We start from the raw sequence: 25,780 nt of genomic DNA, 5'->3' as shown, positions 1-25,780 counted from the left end.
CCCCCCCCTCCCCAACCCCCAAACCACCCATTAGCATAGTCACAAGGCCAAGGTCAAGCACCAGCACAGACACTTCGTGAGAAGATTGTCCAGGGCGGCGCGATAAAAAAAAAAAGCTCCAAATCGAACCCAAGTATCCAGTGACAGACAGCTACTACATCACGGAAGGAGACAAAAGTCATTCGAAAGACAGTGTCAAAGTACGCACGATACGATGCCAACCGTCACTGCCATAGATGAGAAAAAGAGTATGTATCAACCCGGAAGAAATTTCTCAGACATCCACCACATCAAGATAATACAAACAGGGGCTGGCTGGCTGTTCATCAAAAACAGAAACTCTGGCTGTATAGCACAAGATACCACATACGAAACATCAATGTCACTGCAATCAATAATCAATGCCAGAATTGGTGAACGGGTTGGTCAAAGGAGTGGATGAAGAGTAAAGAATAGGTAGCCGGTTAAACTTAGGAAATCAATCCTAACTGGTCCTGTCTGCTGATTTGCTGATTTGCTTGCTGATTTTTTTTTTTTTTTTTTTTGTTTACAATACCTCTGATTACTTCTTCATTCTTCTCCTCCGTCAGGACAGTCCGGCTGTGCCTGTGGTCCCTGCTGGGGTGGGTTCGAGTTTCTTGCGCGCCACGAGGATACTCTTCAGCGATCCCAGCCATTTGGCCAGCGACTCCTCGTCCGTCGTGCAGAGGCGATAGGATTTCTCCTCCGCGATGATCTGCAGACAGAAATTCTTGGACCGGGACATGGGGTCGATTTCGGCGGCGTCGATCACTTGAGACATCGGGATGATTTTGATGGCGGAGTATTCCTGGGGTTGTGTTAAACATTACCACAATATCAGTAGAACGAAGAAGTGCCCACCTGCTCATCCTTGTAAAAGCCCAGGCCACTCGGTCGGAGCACCACCCATAACCGCTTCCACTGACGCATAGAACCCTTGATCCGAAGACATTGGAGATAGCCGTTGCACACGACCCTTTCGGGATCACGCAGGACCCCGGCGTCGTTGACCCGACCCGTCTCCCGCGCATTCGAGGACGATCCCTCCGCAAGGGCCGACGCAGAACGATTGTGCGCAGACGGCGACCGCAGGCGGACGCTGGTGTTGCTTCCAGGCCCGTCCGACCATTCCGAGTACGAGGTGATGTCGTTCGCCGAGTGGTCATGAGGCGAGGCGAAGCGCCTCGACTTGTACGCGGGAGACAGTGCGCCCCCCAGTTCTGGAGAGCTGGGCCGTCCGCGCTGGTCGAAGTCCGAGTGGTCCGTAGTATCGTAGACGCGCCGCTTACTGCTGGCTGCCGCAGCATCCCCCGGTTTGGACAGCGCCAGAAAAGCCTCTTCGTCTTCGTCCATCCGTGTCTCGGCGCGGATGTATCTGATCCAATCCTCGGCCTCCTTGTCCGTCGCGGCTTGGAAACGATAGTTCTTGGAAGGAGAGAATATGCCGAAGACGTACTGTCGGTTCGATCGCGGCGACCGGACAGAGGCGACGGCCGTTACTTCGGACAGGGTGATGGAGGCACGGAGTCGGGTGGTTTCTTCATCTTTGTACACGGAAAGAAGGTTTGGGCGGAGGACAAGGTACGCCGGTTTCCACGAAGCTCTAAAGGCCTAGCAGCGGGATGAATGTTAGTGTCCTGCTTATGATGAGGAACCAAGAAAGGCAAAGCGACTGACATGCTTGTGCTTCACACGACGAAACACTTTTCCAGTCTTAAGGACTCGGTCGAACTCGAAGCTACCGTTCTCATTGACGGGTGAGAAGGTGTCAAGGTTGACATGACCGTTGCGATACTGGGTGGGATTCGGGGTCGGCGATAGGAGCGTGGAGGACCTCTGGACTTGACCGTCGGGGAGATGGATCACGGGCGCTCGGGCGCTCCCCTCCATAATTGGGGGGCACGAGGTTGAGATAGCCTGGGTCATGATGCCTCCCAGAGTGAAAAGGGATGTGGAATTCCAAGCCAGGAATCAATCTGGTGTATGTGCGACGGTCGCGGGAGCGGTTGCGACGGGGCAAAAGGAGCGTTATGTTCTTCTATAGTTTCGTGGTGCGCATGGACGGGGGAGACCAAGAAGGGGTCGTCATTTAGATGGTCAAGTTGCAGTCGGAACAGAAGGATGTCAGAGACAGAGAGAGTATGTGATCTGTGGTCGCGAACACGGTGAGAGGAGGATTGCTACCGTAAGGTCATCGAAGTTGGATCGAAAGGAGAGTTGGGCGAGTTGAGTTGCAGTGGGAAGCAACGACGATGAAGGAGGGAATGCGGCGACAACGACAATGACAACAACCACCCGGCTTAGAATGAACAACAACGGCAACAACAATGACAGGTATTATCAGCAAGTGGCATGACCCAGAGCTGCACTCCGTCACCTTTTGCTTTCATACATAATACATAGAGGGGGGAGAAGAAGAAGAAGAAGAAGAGAAGAAAAAGAAAGCAAGAAGAGAAACGAAGATCAAATGAAAGAGGAAATTCAAGGGTCTTTCTTTTTTTTCTGGTGGAAGGAAAGGGGTATCTATCCGATAATCTACTACGTACGTACTACCGACTACCGACTACTGTTTCCTACTAGTAGTAGTTCGAGACTTTTGAATTCGAAGGGGGGTTAACATTTTCCCTGCTTTGCTAACGGGACGCATGGACGTTTTTGCCCTCACTGACTATTTTGTTAGAGGATCATCGGGTTCTAGTCCAGACACTGTCCAGACGGTGGGGGGGCCAATTGTGAGAGTGAGACCTTGACTGACTCAAGCTCCTGCAGTTTCACCTGGGATGAACCACGAGCAACGTCATCAAACCATTCATCTTCAGGATTGTTGTTGCTGTTGTGGTTGTGTGGTGATGATGATGATGATGATGATGATGATGATGGTGGTGGTGGTGGTGGTGGTGGCTGTTGCTGAGGCTGTTGCGGTTGCGGTTGCTGGAGTGTTTGAGAAGAGTCAAGGGGGTCGCAAAAGTAAGTTAGTTAAGCCTTGAAACGTTCCCCTCGTGGGACGCAAAACCGCCCGCCACGCCCCAGTCCAGGGGTTGGTTGGTTGGTTGGATGAGGGAGAGGGAGAAAGGGCGGCTGATATCATGAATAATTTTCATGACGACAAGCTCGTCTTTTGAGTTTATCGCTCTTGTATTTCCCCGGCATTCTTTGTTTATGTCTCCGTAGTTGCAGCAGTGTAAACAATCATTCAACACGCATTGACTTCATCGACCGGATGGATTGAAGAATTCTAAGGGTTCTAAGAATAGCGGAATGCTGGAGTATGCAAGTGCCTTGACCGCAACGCAGATCCCGACGACCAGACATACTCGTAGCAACAGCAGATGCTTCAATCAAGGGCTTAAAGCTTCGGCAGTCTACCTCATGTCCGTCCTTCACAGCAACTGTATGCAGGCTGCGTGTACCTACATTAAAGTTGCGAAGAGACCTACCGACCGACAGACCCTGGATGTGACAGCTCAACGGCGAAGCTTCGGGATGTCCTCAGCTAGACCCGATCTCAGATCTGCACGATGTTCCTTGGCCAAACCTGAGAATAACTTCCAATCGGACATGCTCATGCAGACACAGGACTTTTGCTTCCTCTGAGGCTGTCTCTGTCTCTCTGCCTGTCGACAGAGATCTAAAAGGCCACCTTGACAGATTTCCTTAGGGCCTGGGGTCACGTGTGGGTCCGAGTGGACACTCAGGGTTCTGGATGCATAGATTACCGGTACGTATTACCACCAGGAGCACCGCAAGCCCACCGTTACCATACGTGACAAGCTCAGCCGTGTCGGCCCGAATCCCGTCGGTTTTCCAGATCAGGAGAAGGTTCGTTCACTCATGGAAGATGGATGGTGAGATAACATGCGACACCGGTTGGGAGAGGGCGACCTGGATTGAACCAGGTTGCTGGCGAGTTGCTGAAGCCCATGACTTCTCGCGACTACTGCAGGCACAGTTTCGTTCCTTACTTACCATGTACTGTACATACAAATAGCGAGGGTGGCCAGCATGTCTGATCGCGGTCGATGGCTGTTCATGGCCTGGCTGAAAACGTAACCCACCCACATCATGTATCTTCGACTGGGTTTGGCCATCCGCACAAGCAAAATGGAGGGGAACGCATTGTCCTTATATTTGCCGTCCAAAAATGGACCTGTCGAGCCTCTGCACGAAAAGAAGTCGTGTGAAGGTCGGGCGTCGTCAGCCCCGGAAACTCTATGGAGCTATTTATGCTCTTGGGGCGTCGACACGACATCGTGGCTCTTTATATTGCAGAGCGGTTACGAAGTAATCCTGCATCGACATCTGACGACAGCTGCGCCAAGCCAAGGAAGAGCCGTGAGAAAGGGCGTCCCAAGATGATGATACCCAGTGTATAGTACAGTGTCGCAAGACGTAAATAGAAATCGCAGAGACCGGGTTGATGTTGATCGCGCACTCCAACTGTTTTGATCCGGTCAAGATTGAGCGGCGACTGGCGTCTTCTGTCGACGTGTCTTGTAGGTTAAGCTTAAGGGTCTTCTGGTCTTGTATGCACCCAGGGGGGCCACGCTGCCTTACCCGTCGTAGACCTTGACTCTTATCCAGAGAGTGGATGTTTGTGATTCCACTGTGAATCGTGATCCTGATTGCTGAGGGTATAGCAGAATGAGCACATGCAACCCATGTTTGCGATTTCGATGACCAACAAATATGGTCAATTAATGATAGAAGGGAGTTAAGTCGAGTCGATAGCGAGGTCAGCATTAGTATTTTCCCGCCTGCAATTGCTTGATGCTGTCTGGTTGTTTTCGTTGGCCGGCTGGGTAAAGAGGGGGGGAACAGTCCATGGTGATTGAAAAGGGACGGTCTTAATTACCAGATGCGTACAGTATTAATCGTGTCCACCAGGCCGCGACTCCCGACCAAATGGGTAAATTACCGTCTGGAACCCGGAAACCGCTTGCGCCTCCTTGGACTTGGCGGAAGTTCCAAAGCCATCCCCATCCCCAAATAATCCTGTCGAGCCTTCATTTCAATTCGGTTTGCCTCCCGCTGCTCTCGGCCTTCTCATCCTCCCTCCTCCCCCCTCCTCCTTTCCCCAGCCTCAGTTCACACCCGCCATCTTGATTCATGATCCCGTCTACTGGTTCCGTGTTTTCGGCCTCATTGCTGCGGACCACCGTCCTTCGCGTTTCTGTCAACCTTTTCCCCGCCTAACTCTATCTCGCCGACTGAGAGGGAAAAGTTCGCGAGAAAGGAGGCTCTCCTCCGGCCGCTCTTTTTTTCTCATTTCGTTTCGCTTCGCTAGACCCGGGCTTCGACCTCTTTTCTCGCTATATTTATTCTAATTGTCTTTCGGGTTCTTGTCAAAGACGCTGGTGGACGACCGCTGAACACCCTGCTCCCCTAATCACCTCCCACATCACTTCTCGCCTGTGCGGGCGCTTGCTTTCCATCACCGAAACCCCCGATTACAAATTGAAAGCGGTTCTGGCTTTGAGAATCGTTGCTGCTGAGTGCATCGGGCCTCGATAACGTTGCCCTCGACTGGCTTTTGTGGTCTCCCGCCTATACACCTGGTACCAATGGGCCTCGTTCAGCGGGTCACAAAATGGTTGCCCTCCACGCCGAGTCTGCCCCTAGATGACTCTTCGCGCGAAAAGGGCCGCAACCTCTCTAGATTCGCCTTCTTCAGACGGAGAATTAGGCTAAAGGGCAATTCCTCGATCTCAATACCCCTGGGATTTGTTTTACTATTTCCGTGTCTTGTAATAGTTCTTATCCTACTCCTTTTTGTTCGACATCCTTCGTCTCCTGGGGGTATTCTGATTCCTGCGGGCACTCCGCCTTCAATCAGGTGGGTTTTGGAAATGGCTCTTCTCTGTCTACTGTCATTGCTAACCGCATGGTCACCACAGAAAAATCAGCGAGAAATATGACAAGGTCTTTGCTACCGGCTGCCTTCCCATAGAAGAGCAGGACTCCCCTCGCGCAAACGCTGCTTTCGTCGTCCTCGCCAGAAACAAGGAACTGGATGGTGTCGTACAATCCCTCAAGTCGATTGAGAGACACTTCAACCGCTGGTTCCACTATCCTTATGTGTTTCTGAACGATGGCGACTTCGACGATGATTTCAAGGCCACCGTCAAGAACTATACGAGTGCTCCGGTGGAATTCGGAAAGATTGATGACTCCATGTGGGGATACCCCGACTGGGTCGACCACGAGGTGGCCAAGGAAGGTGTCAGGAAGCAGGGCGACGCCGCTATCATGTACGGTGGAATGGAGAGCTACCACCACATGTGCCGCTTCTACTCCGGGTGAGTCTCGCTTCTTTCTTGTTGTCTTTTCTTACACTGACTCGGGTTGTGCGTACAGACATTTCTACAAGCACCCTCTTCTCATGAAGTACGAGTGGTACTGGCGTCTTGAGCCCGAGATCAAGTACTTCTGTGACATCACCTAGTAAGACGACCTCCTGATAGATCGCGCTTGATGAAATGCTAATGTGGATACCAGTGACCCCTTTGTCAAAATGGCCGAAAACAATAAAACGTATGGCTTCACTATCGCCGTCAAAGAGCTTCGCGAAACCGTCCCGAACATCTTCCGCTATGCTTCTGCCTACAAGCGCAAGAACAACATGGACTCGAAAGGTCTCTGGGAGATGTTCCTCGAGAAGCCGGAGGAAGAAGAACAGAAGCCAGAGGAAGTCAAGCAAGAAAAGCTTCCTGAGGAGATTCTTTTGAACGAACCTGGTGAAAACACTGTCCCCGACATCGATCCCGAAGCCATGGAAGGTGAAAAGTACAATATGTGCCATTTCTGGAGTAACTTCGAGATAGCGCGGCTGGACTTCTTCCGTAGCAAGGAATATGAGGAATTCTTCGACATGATGGACAAGAGTGGTGGTTTCTGGATGGAGAGAGTATGTGTCATTCCACTCTCGTCCTCCCGTTCTTGGCTAACTGATTTTCCAGTGGGGTGATGCGCCTATCCATTCGCTGGCCGCTGGTATCCTTTTGGGCCCTGGCGACATCCATTACTTTCGCGACTTTGGCTACCGCCACACCACCATCCAGCACTGTCCTGCGAACGCCCCCGCCCGTCAACTTCCCCGAATTCCTTACCTGGAGATGACGACCGATGACGAAAAGGCGCGCTTCGAGGAGGACGACTATTGGGCCAACCCGGACCCCGTCAAGGAGAATGGCGTTGGCTGCCGCTGCAGGTGCGACACCGATATTGTGGACGTCGAGGGCAAGCAGGGCAGTTGCCTCGCTGAATGGGTAGACGTTGCTGGAGGGTGGGCATCTCCATAGACTCTGATTCTTGCCCTTAATGTTCGCTGTATAATCTTCGCCTCCTCGTTTTCGTACCTATTTGTTCGACTATGAGCATTATTCGGGTCGCCCTTGGAGTTATCTGCTTGAGAGCCTGCATGTTACGTTGGCTGTGGGTTTCTGGACGGCGTTTCACGGATCTGACGGCTTCTTTCCATGGAAGACGGTGTGACCATTCTCATCAATCTTGACAAATTCATCTAGCGTGATTCGTATACTTCCATATCGTTGGGACTGCCGCTTTCGCCATAAAGAGATCCGAATGTCACTCACGGTCTCGTTGTGAAATGTCAGAAGACGCCTTCGGTGAAGACTCGCTGGCCCAGGATGCTATTCACTCCGTTGCTGCATGGTGGACTTCTGCTGAAGCTATTCTCATACGGTGAGCGCAAGACTCCTCGAACGCTGGCGAGAACCCACTGCGCGCTTTTCCATGGGCCTTATGACACGACCGCTTGCTTGATGTTCATCGATGGGCTGTTCTTCTCACCATGTCTAGTGGGGAACCCAGGATTGCAGAGGTGAGCACTGGCAACCACCCAAGCTGGTCTTGAGGCACTTCGAGGGCGAGTGAGACCGGGTGCATCAGCACTGATATGGCAGAGAGATTGCCATGGACCCATGTGGCCTGTTAAGGGTCACCACCTAATAATAAATACCCTGTCGATGTCCCCTGTTTTATTCCTTTCTTTCTTTTCTTCTTTCTCTCCCGATGCCATTCAGGAAATATTCTGCTTGTCTGATTTGTTCTCCCCTTTCCCCTTTCATCATCATCACTTCCCCTTGACTCTTTTTCAATTCACTCATGTCATGAAATGTACATACCTCATAGTCACTTATATCATCCAGTGGATCATACAAAAATCTGACCATGACTCCAGTAGTAACTTAGTAGTTGTCTGCCGATTAGTACAAAGGTGCGGTGCTGACTGTCGGAGATCTACAAAATTACCCTTTTGGGATTAGTAGCCTGATAACGGATGGCTTATCACAGCGCAGGCAGTTTTGCATTCGAAGTTCCGGGGAGTTCCTGTCCTCGGAGCTGAGACGGAGTCTACGAATTGATCCAGACAATCAGCACGAACAACACATGATGAGGTAACCAACCGTTCGGTTGGTCAAATGTTCAGGCTGACGAGTAGGACGTCCTCCTATTCACTGGGTAAGGAGGGAATATCTCCGCCTGACCGACCCTTCAGGTCTTACTACCGCGTTATCCTTGTCATGTGCCCCGCGCATGATAGCTTGCCTTCAGCCTGCCACTAACTTATCACTCATCATTCTATCACAACCCCTCATCATCACTCTTCCTTCAACCAGAAAACCCCCCCTCCTCCTCCGAATCCCATTTGATTCACCTTCACTGCCGTAAACCTCTTTCCAAGTTGGCAAACCTTTTAACTACTTTCGCCTCTCAAAGCGAGAATAACTCTTTCATATTAGAACCTCTTATTCATCCAGTCCACTGCCCATTCACAACTAGTCCTTAGGCACCCAACCCGCTCTTTCTCCGCCCGGACCCTCGGGAACAGCTCCCTAGTATCCACCACTTACTAGTTACTACTTACTTACCTCCCCCTCCCCACGCAACGCAACGCATCGTCGGTCTAGTTGTTCGTCGGGCATCTGCCTATCAGGCTGAGGGATCTCTCGAGGAAGCTCTTCGGAACAAACTGCATCCATAGTAGCTTCTGACCGCTAGAGCTTGCCTCTCGTGAAGTTAACGTATTTACTCCGCTGACTGTTTGTTGTACTTATTCTTGGGCTTACCCGTTGTCCATTGTACTCGACCGCAAAAAAAGCCTCCGCTCTGCAACTTACCTAACATACTACCTCATTTTCCTGCACCTGTCTCTATGACAAGATCACACTAGCATCATGACTGACCCTCCGGAGCCTTCTTCCAGACGTTGCCAGAACGACTCGGCCGCTGCTCCACCTCTGCAGTATCCTACGTTCCCTCCCTTGAGTGCTTCTGTCGAAGAGTGGCTATCTCGATCGAGACCTATCAACATGACGTCAAATCTGCCAACCACAGACCAGACCTCTCGGTCACTGAGTGAGAGCTGGGCCACGATGAGCGTCTCCGATATATACTCCGAGGACGGTACCCGCTCGGAGCAGACCGATATGGGGTCTCTGATCGATCAGACTGGTCCAGACGATGTGGCCAGCCTTGACGAGACTTCAAGCAACAGTGAAATCGATGCAAGTGATGATGACGGATACTACGGTGAGAACTATGAGTCGACGGGCAATGTGTCGGCCACTCAAGAACTGTCTTCTGCTTTCCCTCCCCTCGGGGCCTCGATCGATGACAGTGGTCTCACCACCCAGACTGCTTTCCGTCAATCGACCGAGTCCATCGAGTTTGCTGAACCTGAGAGCTGGCCCGAAGTCGACCGCGTAGAATTGAAACTTTCCATTCGTGTGTTCGAAGGTCTCGAGGCAGCAGCATTGAAGCAGAAACTCTCTAACACAACCCAAGACTCAACGCTTACAGCTACAGTGCAACAAACCATGATGAGAAGATCTTTGGACACAGACAAGCCTTTCCGCGTGCTCTACGTTGGCAGCCCGGACTTCCGAAATATCATCCTGGATAAAATCGGAGATGTTCTGGTGGCAAGCTCTCCCTGTAGCAGTTACGAAAGCAGTTCCACCGAGTCCTCCAGGTATCATGTGGTTCCAACATCCTTCGGTGCCGGGGCGATCCCTAATTTCGCTGAGCTCCTGCCCATTCATGTACAACTTATCGTGGACGAATGTCTCAACGCCTCTGCAGACAGTCAGACTGACAAGCCCAGCACGATTACATTGAGTCTCAAGAACCAACCTCCATATACATCAAAGTGGGCAGGCGCCGACTATTGCATTTCTTCTCCTGTGGAGTGGACGTTGCCCGATGTAGCCATTATTTTTCTAGCAACCACCGACAGCGACAAGGACATGGAGACGCAGAGGCTGGCTCGCATCTTCTTGGAAAGACACGGCGTGCCCACAATGGCAATCTCAGAACGCCCGCTGTGGACAATGACGAGGGATCCTGTTCCCGTGAATCACCACAGTCTTCACATGTGCCTGGAATCGCGTCATCCGGTTACTGGAAAGTCTACACTTGTGAACAGGTATCCGATTGACATCAAGACATTTGAGAGCATTGCGCCCAGACAGCTCAACAGGAACCTGGCTTCTCTGGCAACTATATATCCGCGGAATGTCTATCAGGTCCCTCCCGAGCGTCCAAAGGAGCCGCTAGTGAAGCGAGCTCTGAACGCCGTGGAGCACACATGGAAAGTGACCCCTCTCCCCTTCACCAATGGAAATCACAAACTGGCATTCTTACTCCGCTTGACTGTCCTGTTTGCTGCCGCTGTATTGACTATAACTTTTGGCCATTTTGCTCTCAGGGCACTTGTCTTGTTTCTTACCCAGTATTTTGCACACCCTGGAGTCTCCAGCGCAGTCACAACTCATTCCCAGAATACGCAAACAGCCAGCGGGCTCCCTCTGGATGGATCATTTTCGGTGGTGCCGTCGAATTTAGCTGGTATTCAAGCTCATGGCCGCTCTTCGTTGGAGGATTTTATGGACGGAATCCTCTCTCCGACTCAGCCAAATGAAGGCCCCCATGAGTTCGAGTTTCAGGTGGTTGGCGACTGTCATCTTGCCATCAAACCACCACATAAATCTTTCATTGGCAGGAAGGGCCCACGTTTTAGTGTCCAGGTAAACCGAGATGGCAAGTCCCTCGATTACGAACTTTCGACCTTGTTCGAAGGAGTATACACCTTGAAACTCGACCGAGCTGATGCGTATGGGCTGGTGAATGTCATAATCACGTCAAACTCCAAGCCGCCTTTCACACAGACTACTTCTGTGGACTTTGGTACACCATGGTTGAAGATCCAGAATTGGAAACGAGCCGCCCATGCCATTTCGTCCCAATTTTTGAAGGAGTTTGGCAGCGCGCAAACGGGCCTGTCAGAGGCATATGGACGTATCTGCACCGACCTCCAGGTGCTCATGGGTGACGTCGTCAAAAAAGCCCATTTTCTGCGACGAGAGGCGTCCTCGCTAGGACATGACTCGGTGCAACTATCCCATGGTACCAAAGAACTGGTCCTGTCGAAGTCGGCGCAGCTTGGTCAAGTTGTCAAACGTACTGCCGTGCAACCTCTCTTAGCCGCCTCAGCCGCATTCCAAGGTCACACCGAACGAATCAATAAGGGGGCCAGGGAGGTCATGAGTGGCACATGGAACAAGATAAGTGCTTCCGCACAAGGGCTTGATCTTACGAACATGAAGACGCATATCCGCAATGCAAGGAAGTGCCAGACTTTAAGCAAGGCGCAGCAGAGGGCCAGGAGCCTCATGAAACGGAAGACTTGCCGGCAGACTAGATGTGCGAACTAAGGAGGTCTAACAGCTGGACTGGACTCTTTGAGATGGAATTTGATTCTTGTAGGTAGTAATCTAGCTACAATTCGCTCGCTTTGTTCTTTTGTTGGCTTTTGGGCTACTCGGGTTGGTACGTTCTCGGCGCATGGTCAGGTATTGAGGATTGCTTGACGCGTGGATCTGGATCCTGGGAATACTGGCAGGCAAATGTATCCGGGTATTATCTAGTTGGTATTGATCCTGATATGATATTGATATGACTCTTCTTGACATGAAAGGAGTGTGAATAGGCAACTATGGCCTAAGAGCCATCATGGTTGCAGTACTGTATATATGTAGTGAATTATGTAGGCAGCAGGTATAAGTAAACTATATGCTGTATGTACACACCCCGCGGTCCCTTTTTTTTCCTATTTCAGGCGCGGGGCAGGCCGTGCACAACCTTCCGAGCGGATGGCGCTAGGTGCCTAAGGCTCTGAGGCAATGAAGGTAGCAAACCAACCTTGAACCCACCTTCTTTGGCCGACCAAAAACATTCAAGTTGAATCCCGTCCATATTTTCCCACCCCTTCTTCAACTAATAACTCCATCCTCCCTTACAATCTTTATTTTCTCCCCTATTTTCAGGTATACCTCCACCCGCCTCTTTATCTCAAAATTTCAAATCTTGTCCCGCTCACCTTATTCCGCAGAAATCCATCCATCCATCACCATGTCTGACGTCGCTGAGACCAAGCCCGACCCCACCACCAGCGCTCCTGAGGCCGCTGAGAAGCCCGAGACCACCACCACCGAGGCCGTGGCTGAGGAGGCTAAGGCTGCTGCTGAGTCTGCCGCTGAGACCGTCAAGGAGACTGCCACCAAGACCACCGACAGCGTTTTCTCCATGTTCGGCGGAGGTCCCAAGAAGGAGAAGGTCGAGGCTGAGGATGACAAGGACGAGCCTTCTGGCTCTTCCAAGGCCCAGAAGGCTGAGGAGGAGGTGAGTCAACCCAAAAGTTTCTTTGGTGGATGTGGGAGGAATCACTCGGTGGTTGGGCTTGCGGGTTACTGTTCAGACATACCCCGCTTTCGCCCCTCCATGGCGGAGAGGTTCTGGGTTCACATCTTTGTTCTGTCTCTTCCTATCGCTATCCCGCGGGGAACCAGCTTGACTCAATTGTGAGATGAAGTCTTTGACTAACTCGACACTTGCCTCGACAGGACGAAGCCCCCGAGTCCCCCGATGTCCACTTCGAGCCCGTCATCCGCCTGACGGAGAAGGTCGAGACCAAGACCAACGAGGAGCTGGAGGAGCAGACTTTCAAGATGCGTGCCAAGCTGTTCCGCTTCGACCGTGAGAGCAAGGAGTGGAAGGAGCGTGGTACTGGTGACGTGAGACTGCTCAAGCACAAGGAGAACCAGAAGACCCGCCTTGTGATGCGCCGCGACAAGACCCTCAAGGTCTGCGCTAACCACTACAGTGAGTTTTTGCCTCGATACTGGAGCGTGGGATCTCCATACACGTTTCTGGTGACTGATGGTTTGCTCCAGTTGTTCCCGACATGACGCTCAGCGCCAACGTTGGCAGTGACCGCAGCTGGGTCTGGAGCGCTGCCGCCGATGTCAGTGAGGGCGAGCCTGAGGCTTGCACCCTGGCCATCCGCTTCGCCAACAGCGAGAGTAAGTCCTGTTACTTGCTTCAAATGTCCAGGAAACGATATGACTAACGCATGGTTCCAGACGCCAACCTGTTCAAGGAGGCTTTCGAGACGGCACAGAAGGAGAACGAGAAGCTCCTCAACCAGCAGTAAATGCGGGGAATTCCGGCAGCTTCGAATTTTCCCTCCCAGCGGCAAAGTGATATAGAGGGCTATCTTTAATGCACATTTCGATCGCTCCTTTGCACTACGAATTTGATGTGGACTTCTTTTTCGTCATTTATTTACCTCTCTCTCATCCCCCGCACATGCGGATTCACTTTCCAATAATCCCCATCGACTCTTATTTCTACCTCGTACCTTCTTCCCCTTTCCCTTGACACGATTTGTATTCCTCCGTCCGTGAGGAGTCAGAATGATGAGGCCGGCTCTGCTGAGATTCGGAGTCGATGCATGTACAGACAGATTCGACGTGGTTTGACCATGTGGTTGGATGTATGTCCTCTGGCGAGTCGGCAGTAGATAGACACCATTTCCCCCAAAATACACGTATGACATTATGAAGTAGAAATACTTGTTTTGGTGTACGATGACTTTGGCGTGGGGTGTAGACAAGGAAGGTGTGAGATTGAATGTTAAGGTACTGTAGCGGACAGCCACGAAAATGATTAAAGTACGAAGTAGATGATGAGTTATTCAGGTCTGAGGAGAGTGCCTCTGAAAGTGCAGTCAGTTGGTAGTACTCGAGCAGCAAGTACTGTCTGTAGTAGTCAATCAATCCCCACCCCGGCCTCAAACCCGCGCGGAAAGCTCCCCTCCGAGCTTGCTCTTGCTACCTGCTACCACTTGTGCCTTTATCCCCTTAGCACCTTAGCCTACCATTTATCTCGTTTCTGAAATTGGATTGAGATTCAATCTCAGTCAAGTCTACAGTGAGCCTGAGGAGTAAGAAGGGGACCGACCTTGCAGCCTTAATCAGATCCCATCGCGGCAAACACCCGACCTCAACTCCGCCTTGATTCGTCGCGCCTGCTTGAGCCCGATTGCTCTCCGTCTACTTCCTCCCAAAACAACCGGTCTGCCACCACCCCCCAGACGAAGGGATCCAGCCAAGCTCTCGATTCACTCAATCCCTCACTCCTTATTTTCCCGCGCAATCAACTGAAGCCTATTCACAGCGATGCCCGACGTGAGTCCGCCGCCTCCTCCGTTCCTGAGCATTGCGAGCGAGCCATTGCTCGCTCGACTCGTCACGCGCGGATTCTGAGCCTCGGACAAGACATTGATTGCAGCGCGCTGACCCAGCTCTTCTTCTTATAGGTCAAGCGAAATGTCCGTCTGGTGACGGAGCAGCACATCATGTACGTTCCTACACCTTGGCCTCTGGTCTTTACCTGAGCTTAGCTCGGAGTCACAACCACCTCCACCACCATTCAACCATCCTCTTCAGCTTCCCGTCCCAAAGCAACCACCTTGACACTACCCGAGCCATAATTGCCACGTTACATACCAGAGCGAGAACGTGCTCGCGCTTTCGCTGTCTACTTTTAGTCTCGCCAAAGGACAATGTGAGAAGGTCGTGAAAGTGCTTAGACGGCTAACCAGGCTGTTTCGCGCCCGCGCGCCCCCAACAGGAACAAAGACTCCGGCGTCGAGGGATTTCCCCTGCGATCATGGTCCATTGAGATCTATCTGGTCAACGACCACGGCGAGCAGGTCCCCGCAAACGTCTTCGACAAGGTGACGTACACACTGCACCCGAGTTTCGGCCCGCGGGCTGTTCAGAGTACGTTCTTTGCTTTTTTTACCCTTTTGCCCACCTTCCTTGGTTATTCACGTGGTGGGGTTTCATTCTCGTCTCATGACGCCCTCATCTTTCTAAGTTCTCGCGTTTGCACTTGTGAGTCTATATGTGCATTGGGGAAGAGGGGTGGTTTTTTTCTTATCTTTAGCGGCCTCTGCAAATATTGCGGGTGGAGGGGGCATTTCTCTACTCTTAGCGGCCTTTGAAAATATTAGGGAGAGGGATGTGTTGGGGGCAGAAAACCCCACCCAACATAGGATCTCCGCCAGAGTTCGTGATCCCATGGACTGGCTGACACACGTTTCGTTTCGGGATTATAGCTTTCAAGAACCCTCCGTTCAGAATCTCCGAGGAAGGATGGGGTGAATTCGACATGCAGATCGGCCTGACTGCCGCCGACAAGGAGCATTTCGTTACCCATGACCTCAACTTCGCGCAGGCGCGCTACGAATCCAAGCACGTTATTGTGAGTGATTCGGGCTTGTTCCTCAGTGTTGAGATTGGATGACTGACCTGGGTTGTCCCCGAAAACAGACCTTCAAGAACCCCAAGCCTGCGCTGCTAGCGCTACTGCGTGAATCCGGCCCCGTTCCTGGCGACGAGAACGGCGTCAAGTCGAAACGCGCCGCGGGAGGAGAGGAGGGGTCGAAGAAGAAAAAGAAGACGGAGAAGAATGTAATTTCCCCCCTCTAATTGCGCCCCATCTTGCCGACTGGCGTCGTGGTCACTCGACTAATTCGTGTCAATGCTAGGTCGACATGGACAAGCTGGCCGATGGGCTCCAGCGTCTTGGCGAAGACGATCTTCTCCAAGTGGTGCAGATGGTCCATGACAACAAGGCTCCGGACTCATATACCAAGAACGATGTTGAGCGTGAGTTTCCCCTGCGGCAATTTATTGAAGGCGACAAAAACTAACCACAACCTGATGGATCCATAATCGATAGAGGGTGAATTCCACGTTGACCTCTATACCTTACCCGATAACCTAATCAAGATGCTCTGGGATTTCACGCAGGAAAAAGGTGCTTTGTGATGTTGTTTTTTTGTGTCGGGGCTCTCTCTTCTTTACTTTTCTTGTCTCTCTTCCGACTACCAATTTTATTCGTCCGAATCTCCTGATAAAACAAAACTTAATAATACCACTTTCTCTGCGTTTACCGTGTAACCAACCTTGGTCTTGTCTTGTCTTGCCTCTCGGACGATTGACTACATATCTGCCTGTGTGGCTTTTCCGTTCTTGCGATGGGGGTCTGTTATGGGTCTGCATTCAAGCTTTCCTTTTTGTCTTTGAGAATAAACAGTTTCTGGGGCGGTAAGAATTCAGATACTTTTACTTTTACTGTCATTTCAGCTAGGGATCGGGGATAGGAAGGATCCAGTCTGGTGATGGTGTTCTGGGTTGTTGAGACCTGCGTCTACTGTAATTTATGGCGGGGTGGGGAGTAATTGTACTGGGAATATGATAGGATAAGATGCCATTGCATTGACGCAGGATGGGTCATCGCCATCGACATGATGTAGGCTATGTATGCATGTAATCTAGTCAACTGGCTAGGGTACTTCCCCTATCTGGATAGAATCCACGGTCTAGCTTAGACTATCTCGGGATCTCTAGGGACTGGACGGACTGCACAGCAGGTCTAGCCATGGCCACCCTAGGCTGATTCCACAACTCCACTACGTGTATATCACCACTACACCACTATCCACAGACAATGAGAAGCCATTGAACTTGATCTGGACATGACAATGACGATGACGACCATAGTGATTAGAATAAGATTGATAATAATACATAGCCCAACCCTCGTACGCAAGCTCCGACTCGACTCGGCGAAGAGCACAGACACAAGACCGAACATGATGACGCAAGACACTCAACAAAAAGGAACTCATATCGTGACGAGAAAAAAACCATGGAGGATATCTTCAAGCTCAGGATAAATCAACGCAAATCAGACAGTAAGAGTAAGTGGACCCTGATAACACCATGACGAAAATTCTATATGCGAACCCTGATTTTGAAGATGTAACAGGAAAAAAAGAGAAAAGGAATGAAACGCCCGCTGTGGTGCATTGCAATGCTGTGGATTGAGGAGGATTTGATGTGGTGAGATTTTGGTGAGCAGAGGTGGGTGAGTGGGTGGTTCGAGGTTTAGATTGTTGGGGGTTGAATGAGGGATGAGGACATGTGCAGCGTAGCGTGAACGTGGATCGGGATTAACGTCAGATTGAAAGTTGATGTGTTGCTTAGAGAATACGGTGCCTGTACATGGTAGTCGTGATTAGTATTGGGCTATTTAAGAAGATGTGGGAGGGGGATATGACATACATCTTCAACAAGTCCTCCAGACTGTCGGCACTCAGACTTCGTCCCTTGGGAATCTGACGCATGATCTCGACAAGCGTGGCAAAGACATCGCCGTCTCGGTACGCCAGCAAGGCCGGGGCCTCGATGTTATCCATCTCTGCGATTTCGTGGTGCAGCTTGATGAAGTGAACCGTGGGCTGGCGGCGAGCGATGGTGTTCAGGCAGTCTTCGACGAGGGCACTAGGAGTAGACTTTTCCCCAAAGTTAGCTTGGCCGTTCTGCAACCAATAAGCAAACAAACAAGCAGACATACCTCCGGATCATACAGACACACAACCACCACCGTGCCCGAGGTGACCTTCTCAATGGCATCCAGATACCCCACGGCATCCACATGGTCGACCGACCCATACAGCCGGCGGCGAGGGCTGGGCTTGCGGAGCGTCCGGGCCTGCATCTCCTGCATACGCGAGGTACGCCACTGGCGCAGAAACCGCTCCTCGTCGTCGCTGCCCGACGACCCGTCAGGCGGGGAGGAATTGTGCAGCAGGGTGGCGTCGTCCGTGGTGGACTTCATCGAATAGTGGGGTCGGTCAATGCCGGCCACGCTCAGCAGGGTGCGACGAAAGGAGGATTTGCGGGCGCGCTCAAAGGCCTGGGCGTCGGCGATGACACCCTTGGGGCCTGTGTTGGCGTCGTAGGTGGCATTGGGGATCTTGTAGGTGCTGGTGTTGCGGGAGTGCATGGCAGAGGATCTGTGGAGGTCGTCGTCGTCGTCGTCGTCGTCGTCTGCGTCGGAGAAATGAGGGCGGTTGTGGTCTTCGTGATCGTTATCGTCTGAGGATTGATCGGAGTCGTCTCGATCGGAGTGGTTGTCTCGGTCTTCAGGGTGAGTCGAGAACCGGTCTCGATTGTTCTGAAGGAGTTGATTGAATTCTTCTTGGGCGGCGGATGACATCTTGAAAAGAAGAGAAAAAGAGGGAAAAAGGGACCAAGTGTCGGGGGGGTCTTCCAGGTGTTTTAAAGGGAATGGGTCGTTGACCAGAGGAGTGAAACGATGATATTCTTAGAATGGGGGGAGGAAGACTTGGGCTGTGCCTGGATCTGCGTTGTCGTTCCGGCACGGGTTGGAATGGGCTAGATCGGATTCCCACTTGGGTTTTTCCCTTTGTTTTCTGTTTTAAATTTATGTTTTAAACTTCTGGGATGTTTTCCTCTTTCTGTCCGTGGGTTCGTGTGTTGTCGAAGGGGGGGGGGGGGGGGGGGGGGGGGGAAAGATGTGGTCTGGGCGAATGGGAGCAGCGGAAGAGGGCCGAGAGAGGAGGGAAGCCGAAGTCGTAACCAACACGCAAGTGGTCAAAGGGCCCGTCCCATAGGGCAATTGGGGTACGTTTCAAACGGTTTGACTTTTGGAGGAGCGTCTGATGATGATGATGATGATGATGATGATGATATGGTTATGGTTATGGATCTGGTGTCCTGGTCTGAGCAAAAGAAAGGGAGGAATAAAATTAAGTTATGATGATGAGGAGGAGGAGGAGGAGGAACGGGGCGAAAGGAGGAGGATGGAGAAAGAGGGGGGGAAAGATGAAAAGAGTGGCCGCAGCCAGTGGCGGGAAGAGGAAAAAAGAAAAAGAAAGGCTCTGCTCGGGGCTCGGGATGAAACACGGTCCAGGGGGCGTAGTGTGTTTCAGGGCAGAAGATCAGCCGCCGCAGAACCTTCCATGCCTTCCTTCCCTCCGCCAGGATTGTCTTCCTTCCAGCCCCTCCCGACTACATTTATTTACCATGTATTTATTCCCGACACTACTTCAATTCATAGACACAGAAACTATCAGCCGCATACCTCATGGTTCGTCCACTTTCGAAACACAGCCCACCAAGCTTCAGGGTCTGTTTGAAAAAGATGAACTCGTCCCCAGCTTTTCCAACCAGTTGGAATCCAACGGTTTTTTGTGTACAAACTCGATCGACTGACTCCAACTCAGCCTTTACGACCACCGATCCACCCAACTACATCATCAGGTGTTTCACCTCGGGGTTGAACTCTGTTTGCCGAGTGGGAAATGACCAAGTATAGCAACATCGCCAACCACTCATATTCCTCATGCAGTAAGTGGTTGGCAGTAAGCAAGTAGCAGAAGCACAGTAACTTTCCGACGCAAGCGAAAGTAAAAGAAAAAAGTACCGGAGTACTGTACAGTATGTACTGTGTACTGTACATAAGGATCTGACACGTCCCAATTTAAGGTTGCATGCAGTCCTCTCCGTACAGGACATATCAACCTGCATAGTCGAGTCGCATACTTTTTCACTGCAGATGGGCGCAGCACCGAGTCTGGAGCACAGCATCCCATCCCATCCCGCCCTCCATCCAATCTACTAATTGGCCTAATACACCAAGGGAAACAAAACAAATCCCCCGGCACAAAAGAGAAAATGATAGAAAAGACAAGGAAATCAACGCCCTCGGAACCGAACCCAAACACAAAACACAACCACTCGAACAACATAACTCCAGACCAAACGATGGGGCTAACAGAGTCAAGCTTCGGTTCATCCCACCCGGTAAAACCGTTCCAGATTGCCATCGGACTCCCGATCCATGGATAAGGTATGGCTCCTCCTGCCCTTCCCTCTTCCCCCTCAATCTGGGCAGGATCCATTGCCCGATCCCCTTCCCCTTTTCCAGAGGTCATGCAACCCAAATTGGAGAATCGATGCCTGTTTCAATCTCAGGCTTCCTGCTGAGAGGAGAACGGTAGAGAGCCGGACTCTGAGCGTTGGAATCCGGAGTCGGAACCGAACTTCCTACGAACTCGAACTCGAACTCCTCGTTTCTGTTTTGTTGCCCGGCCTCAGGATCCACTCGGTAGGAACCGGTTTAGAGCCTGGGTCGGATGATGTCTCCATTTGGGGCGGTGCGATGCAAGCCTGAGATGGGATGATATCACCCGGTTGGGAAGTACTACTGAGCGTGCTTTGTGTGTACGTAGATGATTTCACGGCCAGACTGCCCTGGAATTATCTGTCTTTGCGTCGCACCGCTTGACGCCATCGTTGACAGTCGTTCTCTTCATCTTCTCGTCTGCATTACGTTGTTCCGCTTCACGGGTTACTCCGTCTTCAGCCTAAACCATGACTGTCAACCACGTCCAAGACCTCGTCCGAGGGATCGAGTGATCTGATACAAAACGTCTCCAGAAACTAGGGCCATTGATTTGTCATTTGTACGAGAAGTTAGTGGCTGCCTACCAGCTGGGTCTGGTTGTGCCTCAAAACAAACCGTGCACGAGAGCCGGCATCAATAACTGCCATGAAAAAACATTTTGGAAATAGGCAAGACAATTCATAGAAGCACAAGATTTTGGCGGCGGATTGCATTCCATCCCATCCGCTCGGCGACACAAGACAAGAACCCGCTGGAAAAACACTCAAACGTTCGGAAACTATGTAAGGTGATTAGTATAAGAAAATGAAACACACAATTCGCAATCAATCAAAACCGTCATGGCCTATCCGGAAAAAAAAATAAAAAGAAACAGGGAAGAAAGTATCCCTTCCTTTTCCAGCCATCACCCAAGGCAAGGAGATCAATGCGTAAGAAAGGAAAAAGGGTTAAGAAGCACAGTGAAGAAATCGATGCGGAGAGACATGCACCAAGAAGATTCAGAACATAAAGGGTAGAGGACAAATGAAAACGTCACCAGGGTGGTTGGAATAAGGGGGAATAAGACGGAGAAAGCGACGAGAAAAAGAATCAGAATGCCTGCAAATCAAATCTTGGTGATGGGCCAAATCTGAGCCCATCGTCGCACTGATATATCAGCGTAACAACCCCTCCAGAATCCCAATTATCAACAGCATTATTACAGTTCACCGCGCCCGTATCCGAGTATTGTGGTTTTTCGTGGTTGTGTGTGCGTCTTGTCTGCCGTCCGTGGTCCTCCTCACACACCTGCAGTGGTCAACGGGTGACGATAACATCCAGTGCGGTATGTCTGCCACCCGAACTGCCCCTTGGTTTTCGCTTCTTGCAACTGCGCCTGCGATCCGACTAGTACATTAAGCAGGCGCGGCACTAAATTGCTCCTCAGTGAATAAAAGATTATCGTACAGTGGCAGATATGGAACCTAGTGGCGCAGAAAATGATTAAGGAAACTTCGAATGAGGACGTCACGAAAGACTTGAGACAGGGTATCTTTGCTGTTTTTTTGTTCGTTTTCTCGGTTTACCAGGCCCACACCTTGAGCTGCAGGACAATATGTCTCAGTAACTGGTATCGCATCATTGAGGGGCAACGGAGCGACTTACCAAGGAATCCCAAGATCCAGTGCACAAGCTGATGCCATCGTTGCTGACTCCCAAGCAGCTCACACGGTTCTCGTGGCCGCTCAAGGAGCCAACCTTATCACCACGCAGAACATCCCAGACCTACCAGCCTCGTTAATCAACCATTCGAGACTGAATTTATCCTGGATAAAAGACGTACCTTGCACTCGAAATCATCGTAACCAGCAAAGAGCAGTCTACCGGATACAGAAAATGCAACAGACGTGATACCGCACAATATTTGATCGCTCTGGATTTTCCGTTAGTTTCCGCTTCGGCCGCGGCAGAGATAGAAAACGAAATACCTGGTAGGTGTTCAATTCGCGATCCGCGCGGATGTCGAACAAACGGCAAGAGGTGTCGTCGGAACCGGTTCCGAAGGCGTTTCCATCGGGGAAGAATTGAATGGCGTTGATGTCGGACTCGTGTCCAGCGAAGGTCTGAACGGCCTTTCCGGTACGGATATCCCAGAGCTTAGCGAAAGCGTCGCAGGCACCGGAAACAAAGATGTTCTGGTTGGTGGGGTTGATACTGATCGACATGACGTCGCCCAAGTGGTCGGCAAATTCGGTCACCTTAGAACCCGACTCAATATCCCACAGCATACAAGTCATATCTCCCGAGGAAGTGATGATGCGACGATCATTGATGAAGCGACAGCAAGAGAGATAACCCGAGTGTCCGGAGAGCTCACGCGCAACCCGAGTCGGCCCTTCACGCGAGGAGAGGTTGTAGATGGAGCAAATGTTATCCAGACCACCGCAAGCAACATAGTTTCCGCTAGGGGCGTAAGCGCAGGTCATCACCCATGATGACCGCAAGGGAATCGCATGAACCTTGTTCGTGGTGTAGGCATCCCAGATAATGAGCTTTCCGTCCTGCGAGGCGGAGACGAGATGGCGGCGATCAGTCGACCAATGCATAGCGTAAATCTTAGCCAAGTGACCCTTGAGCGTTCGACGGGGCTTCATTCCAATACGAGGTAGAGTTTCGGTCTGGTTTTGCGCGACTTGGCGGACTGTTTCACCGAGGTTAGTACCCGAGAGGCATGGCATGGTGCTGATTGCGCCCTTCGCAAGCTTTCAGGTCGGTTCACCCGATCAGGAACAGCGACGTCTGTGTGTGAGGGAGAGGAGTGCGTACGAGTGGTGTCTGCCAGCTCATCCTTTCTGCGCTTGATCTTGTCCTTGAGACCCTCGGCTTCGCGCCGGGCCGCAGTGATCTTGGCCTGCATCTGTTCGCCGCTCATATCGGCTGCCATCTTGAACAAACAAGCCCCTGGAAAGGGTGGGTGTCAATGGGATGACGAAATGGGTCTAAAGAGTGGAATTGAGTTGGCCGAGGCGGGCGTCGGAAAATCCAGGGGACGGTCGAGACGATTGAGGAAGGAGGGGAGGTGGGAGGAGGAGAGAGGGGGGGGGGGTAAAGAGGCGCGAGCGACAAAGGGCGATAGAAGAGAGAGAACGAGGGAGAGAGATAGATTAGTGGAGTGATGAGGTAGTCGGTGTTGGTCGTGGTGGTAACAAGCAAGGTCGGCAGAAGGAGGGAAGAGGAGGAGTAAGAGGAGCAGGAGTGGAAGAGAGAGAGAGAAGGAGGGAGAGGGAGAGAGGGAGAGGGAGAACGAGGAGGGGGGTTGATTGGGTGTGGAGCGAGCACACGGCGGAAGCGACCGAGCGAAAGAAAGTTTCGACCCGGGGCAATGGTGAGGTGGTTCGGGCGTTTAAGTCAGCAGGGGTGGTGGGAATGAGAGAAGATAGAAGAGAGGAAGAAAATGGCCCGAATGGTGATTAGGAATCAAAGGAGAAAGTGGAAGAGTGAAAGTGAAGAAAGTCGACTCTCCGTGGTGAAATTGTGAGAGAAAAGGGGAACTGGAACCAAAGACAAGAGAGGGAAAGGCGAAGACGGAGAAGGATGCAGAAAATCCCACCCCCCAAAAGCACAGATGACGGACAGTAAGTTAGTTAGTACCTTAGTAGTAGTGAAAGTAAAGTAAAGTATTAGCAGGAGTAGTGAAGTAAGTTCAAGTTAGTGGCAGACCTGTCCTGTCTGTCATCAATAGCAGCCCGTGGTAAGAAAGAGCACCAATGATAAGAATGTACGGAGTATAGCAGGGGAACTATTGGGGTTGAGCTAACCTGGACCAGATACTACTTTACCACTGTGTCTACTGATTACAATTCTACATGAATGAAGTATATGTGTATATGTATAGTCAGTCAAAAAAGTAAACAAGTAACTAACTATAGATGTATGTCAATATACGTATTGGGTAAGAGATGATCCTTCCACCGGAGAAAAAAGGTGAGAACAATGGGGACTGTGTCCATCTTTCTGGTGATGCATAATAAAGAACCAGCCGGTTAGGGGAAGCTGGGCGACAATGGGAGGTCCTGTACTGTACGTACGACGTAGAGACAGGCGGGACTGTAGAGAGCCTCCTCCTCCTTCCTGCCGGTGGTAACAAGTATCCCTCCGACTTTCTGACTAGCACTACTGTATGTGTATTGTACAGTACATACGATACAGACAGTTGATCTTGACCTTACGCAACCATACCATCTCGACATCCTGGATTCGCAGGACACTCCATCATTGGATGAAATCCCCGTAAAATGTTGTTTACGAGTCAATTAGGTCATCAGTCGACACGGTACGAGGCGTATGATACCGTTGCTTACCCTTAGGGTGACCGATTCCAGGCTTTCAGGGGAGAACTCCCGCATCCCAGTCTAGTCTAGGACGGTAACTTCTCCGCCGAGGGCAAGGTACCAAGTTCCGTGGAGGGTGTTCATTGAACACTAAGGAGGTGCACCCTGGTCAGGCCAGTGGAGTCAGGCCTACCGAGCCTCTTCTGGTTGGTCCATAGCTCACAACTGCTCGCCAAGTGGAGGATGTGCAGGACGCGAAAGCAAGCAGACGCGGAGGCCAACAATGCTATGCGGGATAGTGAAAGAAAGACAAGGAGAGTAAAAAAACGATTAAAGAGAATAGAGAGCATTGGAGTGTGTCCCTGAGAAGAAGGCATTGTTGGCACGGATTAGTTCTCCGGATCGCGAATGGCAAGGCCTTCCAGTATTTAGTCGCCAGAACCTTCACAGAAGATGGTAAAACAGTCTTGGGCCTGCCATAGACGCTAAAAGTCTCTATCGTATTCTGCGCCGTTTGTCCCAGGTACTGAATTCACAGGCTCCTGTCTACTTCACAATTCATCAATTGCTGAAGGCAGATAGGCAGATTGACGTGCGCAGCCATTCTGCCACATTGCCGGTGAAATTAGCCGTACTACAAGGCGAGGCAGAACGATCCATGCTTCGCACGAGTCAGGGTTTCCTGTCCCGAAGAGTCTCTCGGAAGTGTATAGTACAGTCCACATTAATACATAATGCACACAGATTGACGAGCCTCGGGAATGCCGATCCCTTTCGTGCTCTGCTAAAGCATAATTCCAGAGCTGTCTCTTGATGGAAATAAGCATCCGCAATCGAGAAGGACCACGTTGGGAAGTATCACCTGACGCCGAGAGTCGTGATCAAATCTCACATCCAGGGGCTTCGGACATTACAGGTAGTTGGTACCTGGCTCAGTGGTACTGGTATCAATCATACCTACCGAGGATTCAGCGCGGTGAAATACCATTAGGAAGTCCTAGGACCGAACTAGATTAGTCTGCCCAATTAGACTTTTCCATCTCTATATTATTATCTCTCTGCTTGTTCCAAATTTCTTCGATTCCTTGACTAGATGGCTAGACTATCCGAATCTCCGATGATGGATGGATTGATTGTTCTTTGGAACCTGAAATTTAATCGAGTCCGTGGAAGACACCCGGATTAGAAACTGCAAGGAAAAATCCGAACTGAAAGTCAGATGCGGCCACGGATCCCAAGACTTTTAAGATTGATGTTCTGTCACTTCGAGATCTTCATCATTTTCCGTCGAGGCTGGGGGT

The 25,780-nt window shown here is 51.1% G+C and overlaps 9 protein-coding genes across 9 annotated transcripts; 5 read left to right on the top strand and 4 right to left on the bottom strand.

Moving 5' to 3' along the window:
- Positions 1-586: 586 nt before the first annotated feature.
- On the bottom strand, positions 587-1,947 carry BO82DRAFT_405015 (PH domain-containing protein; the record flags this gene model as incomplete). The annotated part of the gene is made up of 3 exons (XM_025639462.1): positions 587-829; positions 883-1,632; positions 1,699-1,947. The coding sequence occupies 3 exons, from the start codon at positions 1,945-1,947 to the stop codon at positions 587-589; spliced, it is 1,242 nt and encodes a 413-aa protein (XP_025488975.1).
- A 1,981-nt stretch (positions 1,948-3,928) lies between these two features.
- BO82DRAFT_152757 (uncharacterized protein) lies at positions 3,929-4,819 on the bottom strand. The gene has a single exon (XM_025630184.1). The coding sequence runs from the start codon at positions 4,759-4,761 to the stop codon at positions 4,243-4,245; it is 519 nt and encodes a 172-aa protein (XP_025488974.1). The 5' UTR covers positions 4,762-4,819; the 3' UTR covers positions 3,929-4,242.
- A 538-nt stretch (positions 4,820-5,357) lies between these two features.
- Positions 5,358-7,640, top strand: BO82DRAFT_152730 (glycosyltransferase family 15 protein). The gene is made up of 5 exons (XM_025630183.1): positions 5,358-5,854; positions 5,916-6,317; positions 6,376-6,462; positions 6,517-6,925; positions 6,978-7,640. The coding sequence occupies exons 1-5, from the start codon at positions 5,583-5,585 to the stop codon at positions 7,317-7,319; spliced, it is 1,512 nt and encodes a 503-aa protein (XP_025488973.1). The 5' UTR covers positions 5,358-5,582; the 3' UTR covers positions 7,320-7,640.
- Positions 7,641-9,024: 1,384 nt separating this feature from the next.
- On the top strand, positions 9,025-11,786 carry BO82DRAFT_152702 (uncharacterized protein). Its single transcript, XM_025630182.1, has one exon. The coding sequence runs from the start codon at positions 9,219-9,221 to the stop codon at positions 11,754-11,756; it is 2,538 nt and encodes an 845-aa protein (XP_025488972.1). The 5' UTR covers positions 9,025-9,218; the 3' UTR covers positions 11,757-11,786.
- A 428-nt stretch (positions 11,787-12,214) lies between these two features.
- BO82DRAFT_152671 (uncharacterized protein) lies at positions 12,215-13,089 on the top strand. Its single transcript, XM_025630181.1, has 2 exons — positions 12,215-12,368; positions 12,434-13,089. The coding sequence occupies exon 2, from the start codon at positions 12,454-12,456 to the stop codon at positions 12,904-12,906; it is 453 nt and encodes a 150-aa protein (XP_025488971.1). The 5' UTR covers positions 12,215-12,368; positions 12,434-12,453; the 3' UTR covers positions 12,907-13,089.
- Positions 12,742-13,985, top strand: BO82DRAFT_357136 (Ran GTPase-binding protein YRB1). Its single transcript, XM_025635932.1, has 3 exons — positions 12,742-13,203; positions 13,275-13,403; positions 13,464-13,985. The coding sequence occupies exons 1-3, from the start codon at positions 13,050-13,052 to the stop codon at positions 13,532-13,534; spliced, it is 354 nt and encodes a 117-aa protein (XP_025488970.1). The 5' UTR covers positions 12,742-13,049; the 3' UTR covers positions 13,535-13,985.
- Positions 13,986-14,424: 439 nt separating this feature from the next.
- On the top strand, positions 14,425-16,340 carry BO82DRAFT_357134 (putative transcription initiation factor subunit (TAF30)). Its single transcript, XM_025635931.1, has 7 exons — positions 14,425-14,570; positions 14,702-14,742; positions 15,016-15,167; positions 15,506-15,651; positions 15,720-15,860; positions 15,938-16,058; positions 16,132-16,340. Exons 1-7 carry the CDS (start codon positions 14,562-14,564, stop codon positions 16,218-16,220), a joined length of 699 nt encoding a protein of 232 aa, XP_025488969.1. The 5' UTR covers positions 14,425-14,561; the 3' UTR covers positions 16,221-16,340.
- A 1,097-nt stretch (positions 16,341-17,437) lies between these two features.
- BO82DRAFT_405010 (phosducin family protein) lies at positions 17,438-18,456 on the bottom strand (the record flags this gene model as incomplete). Its single annotated transcript, XM_025639461.1, has 3 exons — positions 17,438-17,453; positions 17,520-17,749; positions 17,812-18,456. The coding sequence occupies 3 exons, from the start codon at positions 18,454-18,456 to the stop codon at positions 17,438-17,440; spliced, it is 891 nt and encodes a 296-aa protein (XP_025488968.1).
- Positions 18,457-21,730: 3,274 nt separating this feature from the next.
- BO82DRAFT_405009 (WD40 repeat domain-containing protein) lies at positions 21,731-23,092 on the bottom strand (the record flags this gene model as incomplete). The annotated part of the gene is made up of 5 exons (XM_025639460.1): positions 21,731-21,751; positions 21,814-21,933; positions 21,992-22,081; positions 22,137-22,849; positions 22,975-23,092. The coding sequence occupies 5 exons, from the start codon at positions 23,090-23,092 to the stop codon at positions 21,731-21,733; spliced, it is 1,062 nt and encodes a 353-aa protein (XP_025488967.1).
- Between the last annotated feature and the right edge of the window lie 2,688 nt (positions 23,093-25,780).

This window comes from Aspergillus uvarum (assembly GCF_003184745.1).
Source record: "Aspergillus uvarum CBS 121591 unplaced genomic scaffold BO82scaffold_53, whole genome shotgun sequence".
In the NCBI taxonomy this organism is placed as follows: domain Eukaryota; kingdom Fungi; phylum Ascomycota; class Eurotiomycetes; order Eurotiales; family Aspergillaceae; genus Aspergillus; species Aspergillus uvarum.
Note: the sequence above shows the minus strand (reverse complement) of the source record. Positions and strands in the feature narration are given on the sequence as shown.